The sequence below is a fragment of the Syzygium oleosum genome, unplaced genomic scaffold (assembly GCF_021117445.2).
Source record: "Syzygium oleosum isolate NSW1041296 unplaced genomic scaffold, Sole_v2.1 Sole_v2.50, whole genome shotgun sequence".
NCBI lineage: Eukaryota > Viridiplantae > Streptophyta > Magnoliopsida > Myrtales > Myrtaceae > Syzygium > Syzygium oleosum.
The window spans coordinates 455,375-460,527 of NW_026607534.1; the positions used below are offsets into that span (position 1 = coordinate 455,375).

At 38.7% G+C, this 5,153-nt stretch overlaps 1 protein-coding gene and 1 long non-coding RNA gene across 2 annotated transcripts; both read right to left on the bottom strand.

Annotated features, from left to right (window-relative positions):
* Nucleotides 1–634: 634 nt before the first annotated feature.
* On the bottom strand, nucleotides 635–1,075 carry LOC115692361 (uncharacterized). The gene is made up of 2 exons (XR_008815515.1): nucleotides 782–1,075; nucleotides 635–674 (listed from the first exon to the last, which is right to left on the bottom strand). It is a non-coding gene; the product is annotated as an uncharacterized LOC115692361 (long non-coding RNA).
* A 656-nt stretch (nucleotides 1,076–1,731) lies between these two features.
* Nucleotides 1,732–4,615, bottom strand: LOC130136765 ((-)-alpha-pinene synthase-like). The gene is made up of 3 exons (XM_056307102.1): nucleotides 4,096–4,615; nucleotides 2,310–2,602; nucleotides 1,732–2,108 (listed from the first exon to the last, which is right to left on the bottom strand). The coding sequence occupies exons 1-3, from the start codon at nucleotides 4,234–4,236 to the stop codon at nucleotides 2,099–2,101; spliced, it is 444 nt and encodes a 147-aa protein (XP_056163077.1). The 5' UTR covers nucleotides 4,237–4,615; the 3' UTR covers nucleotides 1,732–2,098.
* Nucleotides 4,616–5,153: the final 538 nt, after the last annotated feature.

The following is a 5,153-nucleotide window of genomic DNA, read 5'->3' on the forward strand; positions in this document are numbered from 1 at the left end:
TTTCACCCATCTTCACAAGAATGATAAATGTCTGACATCCTGAGACGTGCAACTTGTCATAGTATTCATACGGTAATGATTTCAAGAAGAGCTCAATGAGCTTGTCTTCATTGATTGCGGGCTTAACTTGTGAAGCAATGGCTTTCCACCTTTGTGCAAAAGCTCGGAATCCTTTGTTTCTCCTGTTTTCGGTTCTCATAAGGTATTCTCTTGTTAGCAGCACTTCAACGTTAAACTTGTATTGGCGCAAGAACTCTCCGGCTAGAAGATCCCATTCGGTAAAGTCTTCGATATCAAGGGCAGTGTAACATGCTAAAGCCGCCCCTCTCAAACTATCTTGGAAGGTACAGATAAGAAGAGGTGTGTTGTTAGGGTATCTTGCCATCTTGTGGAGGTAGTATTTTAGGTGACTCTTCGGGCAACCGCTTCCGTCATACTTGCTCACGAATTCGGGCTCTTTGTAGTTCTCTGGAACCACCACTTTAGCATATGGTGAGAACTTGTCAAATCTCAGTAGCCTTGGCTTACGAGACACTCTTCAATCTTAGCCATATGTCCTTCCACGCATCAACAACTCGTTTCTAGAGTTCCTCCTTAGCTTCATGCTCCGAGACGCCATTTTCTTTCATCAACAACTCCACCGAAGATGCTACGTGCCCCCTCTTTTGCTCCTACTGTATATCAACAAAATTGGTGTGATTAGGTCAACAGCGTTTCCGATTGAGTAGTGGTCGATCTAATTTCATTAGATTACTGGAGGATAATTACGTTTCTATTATACCTGGTGAGAAGCAATGTCATCCATGAACCTACATATGATTTGTGAAGCCTTCAAGATCTTGCAGTCGCCGAGCAACCATTCAAAAGCATCTCTTGTGACCACATCGCCCATTCCTACAAGCGATGTGATCGCTATCTCTTCATAGCCTATCGTTAATAATGCAAGGGGCATGTATTCCTCCATCGTTGGTGTGTAGCTGGTATGGAACCATTTGGCTTCGTGAAAGTACCCTCTTGCTTGCTTCTTCATTTGAGAAATTAAACGTAAACGAGAATGTTGGGTTCCTGAGAAAAATTGCATTAGGTGCATATAAAGGGTACCGATGATGCTTACGGCTTCTTTTGCATAGACGAGGCGGTACAATCTTCCTTTCATGGCCAGTTCATTCCCAATTTCATCGTAGAGATTGAGAAGCACATTATAATAAGCTTGCATATACTCTGGTAGTCCATCCATGGCATCAACAATCCACCTGAATTCGAGTCCTTGAAAATTACACACTTACTCTACACATACTTGATCATTTTCAAAAGTTTGAGAAAGCAAATGCGGATTACGTACTTCTCAATTGCTTCGGTGAAGGATACAAGTTCTTCTAATGTGCTATAGACGTCATAGATATCGTCGAGAATGGAAATCAGGGCGATCACTCTGGTTAGTATATATCTGGCCCCGGCAAACTCTGACTGGAAATATACTCCCGATATCCATAAGAACAACTCCACATTTTCCCATTTTCTAGAGACAGGAACTGACTAGATTTCAACTTACTGCAAGAGCAACACCAGAAGGAACTTGGCAGGATTACAAGGTCAAACTCACTTTTTCACTTGTAAAGGACTTTCAAAAGCACTAATTAGCAGGGTAGATTGAAACTAGACGAGTAAACCTTTGGAAAACACAATCTGTAAGCTAATTTTAGATTATTCTATCACATGAAGTTAGTTGACCTTGTAATCCTGCCAAGTTCCTTCTGGTGTTGCTCTTGCAGTAAGTTGAAATCTAGTTTAGCCAAGGCGAGCAAGACCTCGTCATGTGAAGGCTCTTCTTGGTAGAGTGATATATTAATGCCTTGCCTCGAGTCTCAGCAGCCCCTTGCGAAGTGGCTGATTGAGGGCACAACTCACTTGTTTCGCAAGACTATTGCTTACTTTCATTACATCAATCGATTCAAGTTGAGTTATAGCAAAAGGAAGTGCTTCCTCCAAAATATCATCGCCATGGCACCTTAAATGGCAAGCTTCATATGGGGTCAATAATCCGTGCACATTTGTGATAAGCGATTCCCTAAATTTGCCTTCACTGTCCTTGAATTTGTTAAAGACCTCTGTGCGACCAGCCAACATGAGACAAGACGTAATTGATTAGAAATTAGGAAGGCGATACACGTAGTTAATGTTGTAGATTTTCTTTCACTTGCTTCTGCTAAAATTCGAATGAGCAATAGTAAATTTTGCGGCATTAATTTTCCAAAGAAGGAATTTTTATGGGCATATTATCGGATTGGTTCACTAAGTTTAACACTTACCCGATATGATATTGAAACCTTGTTGTCACAGCAATCGAAACATAATAGTCAACCATATGAAGGTCATCTCCCATAAAACCTCCATGATCGAGTTGAGAGTAACTTTTGTGGATATGTTCTAATTGCTCATCTATTTTTCGTTCAAAATGGTAGTCAATTCCCAAGAGTTGAATTTGATCAATCAAGTGAAGCATTTGTGAAGGCTTATCCGCGACATCATCAGTCAGTATCTTCCTCACCACTCCTTTCAATTCCTCAACTTGTTCCTCCACTCTTCCAAGGAATTTGAGCTTCTGCAAATATGTAACACGCTATTCTGAATAAAAGCAAGCATGTGAAATATATATTACAAAAAAAAAAAAAACAAACTCAAAGGAAAGCGAAGTTGCTGTGAAAAATAATAATCATGTTTTCTTGGTTACAAACCCATAGAAAGACAATATGAAAACGAAGCAAGTTGTAATTTCTGATAACTCATTACGACGAGCATATATTCTCAGAAAAGTGAATTAAAGATAAAGGCCGAATCATTTCATTTTGAAACTTTCAAAGAGACGAAATCTAACATTATTCTCTAAAATTGAATAATTGATGACCAAATCATTTCATTTAGGTGGAGTAGTACAGTTGATGTTTTTGAAGGAGGGACTGTAGCATACGTCGGGTGCATACAATATAGTCTAAACTTGTTAAACATGACCCTGTTTGATAGAGAAATTCATAGACCTAGGCCGATAGTCGAATTGATAAAGAGGATGGAGATCAAAACAAAGCTGAATGCCCGAGAAAGCATAGATAGATTCAAAAGTAAAATCCACCATGTACGTTTGGTGATACTTCTCTTGAATGGACTGTGGAATTACGGTCGAAATGATCAAGCCAACCACATAGTTCTGCTACTAAGACTTAGTCCTAAACCAACGCAACTAGAATCATGTATCCGCATTTTCTTTCTCACGGATGGAAAGGCTAAGAGAAAAAAGTAAACGAGGAAGAAAACTTTTTTCTCGCTCAATCCCCTAATTGTTCTACCACTTCTTACTAGCAGCTCTTTCTTTACACTTGAAGACAACCCATTATTTTTCATAAACATGAAGAGTCAAAGAGTTCACAAATGTTGAGAGCTTTCAGGCAGAAGAAGAGGTCAAAGCAGTCCTTAGCCGCCCTACTTTCACCATTATTGCCCTACGTTCACATATAGTGTAATTGATACCTTCACAACATGTAAATATACCTTTTTCCATTCGAGTGCAATTGCAAGAGTTTTCTGGTTATACATTTTTTTTTTACCTGGAACATGAATAATGAGTGACTTACATAGTTATGGAAGAAGAGAGTTTTCCGATATGTGACCAATTTGTCAAGCAACATTGGGATCGATGCTGCCCAATAATCTAAGAATTATGGTGCATGTGTGTTATTGAAAACTTTATGATAAAGGAAAATATATTCCATGTAAATCGTTTCTAAGGAAAATGGTTAGTTTTCATTTGTTTTGTGGTTTAGGAGAAATGATTTCCTTATTGCTAGAAGTAGAAATTGTTTTTCCCCAATTTAAGCTTATTGTTTTCGGTCCATGGAAAACTCGTTTTCGTAGATCGATTAGTTTTCCGTCATCTAAATACCGGAAAGTCGGAAAATAATTTCTAGGAAACAATTGTCCTTTAAACAAACGGGCCTTAGTTCTTTGATGCCATCAATTATCGTGAACACAAGGACTTTTATTAATTCTACAAAATGCAGTTGCACGAAAACAAAGGAAGAAGATAAGAGAAGAATTACTAACCGTTGAGTTGGAGGGAGAAGCATATTTGAGGAAGTAATCACCCCATACGCTCTCGTGATATTCTGTCGACCGGCGTTCGACCCCGCCGCTTCTTCCTTTACTCGGAGAAGAAGATGGAATTGCCGAAACCTGAACCGACATGTTCCCCACTATTTTCGTGCTTCGTTTGCGGATATCGGACGACTACGGGAATCGAAGACTGGGGAGAGGCTTTCGCTGCGTTGCAGAAAATCAACACTTGATGGGTATTTATAGGCAACATGTTCGTAGCCACCTCGTTACTTGGACTTAATTTTTCAGGGCAAACCAATCACATTTTAATGAATAATAACACGAGTGAGAATATTTCGTATGAAAAGAAGATATTCTCCTCATAACATTATCGGTCCTATCCATCCCGCCTTCATACAACAACCGATATTAGTAAAATTCAGATGTAGTAAATAGAGCTTTATTTTCTATCGAAATTACTCGCCAAAACTTATTTCTTATCAACTTATGCTTCTCGGTTGGTGGTCGATTGGCTCAGCCAAGGTCTTGGATTCAGTTGCGCATTCCTCTATTTTTCTAAGGGGCTTGGGATTAGGTACTCCTTCTTCTTGTTGCGATATAGTGGAAAGAGTTCTGCCTATACCATATACTGACTATTCGATTTAAAACTGTTTTCAAGAAATGATCTTCTGACATTCCCGTGTTTTGATGACGAAAAACTAATCGATTTAGAGAAAAACATTTTCCATGGATTGAAAACGACAAATTTAGATTGGGCGAAAATGACTTCCCTTTCTACTAAGAAGAAAATCACTTTTCCAAAACCGGCAAACAAATTAAGACTAACTATTTTTCTTGGAAATGATTTTCATGGAAATTTTTTTCCTTTATCATGAAGTTTTCAGTAATACAAACGCACCCCAAGTTTAAGATTTACGTCATTGAAATAGTAAGAAGCAGGACAATAGACGTTATTTGGACCTTTTTTTCATTTCATTTGCATTTTGTTTATTAGAAAATTGTCCAAAAAGTCCTACGTGGCCCGACTGGCGCTAATGTGGATAATT

Excerpts from the sequence above, each read along its gene's own strand:
- LOC130136765 (XM_056307102.1), bottom strand. The coding sequence starts at position 4,236 with ATGTCGGTTCAGGTTTCGGCAATTCCATCTTCTTCTCCGAGTAAAGGA. Across the intron at positions 2,603-4,095 it reads CTTCTCCCTCCAACTCAACG|AAGCTCAAATTCCTTGGAAG; the intron begins GTTAGTAATTCT and ends ACATATTTGCAG.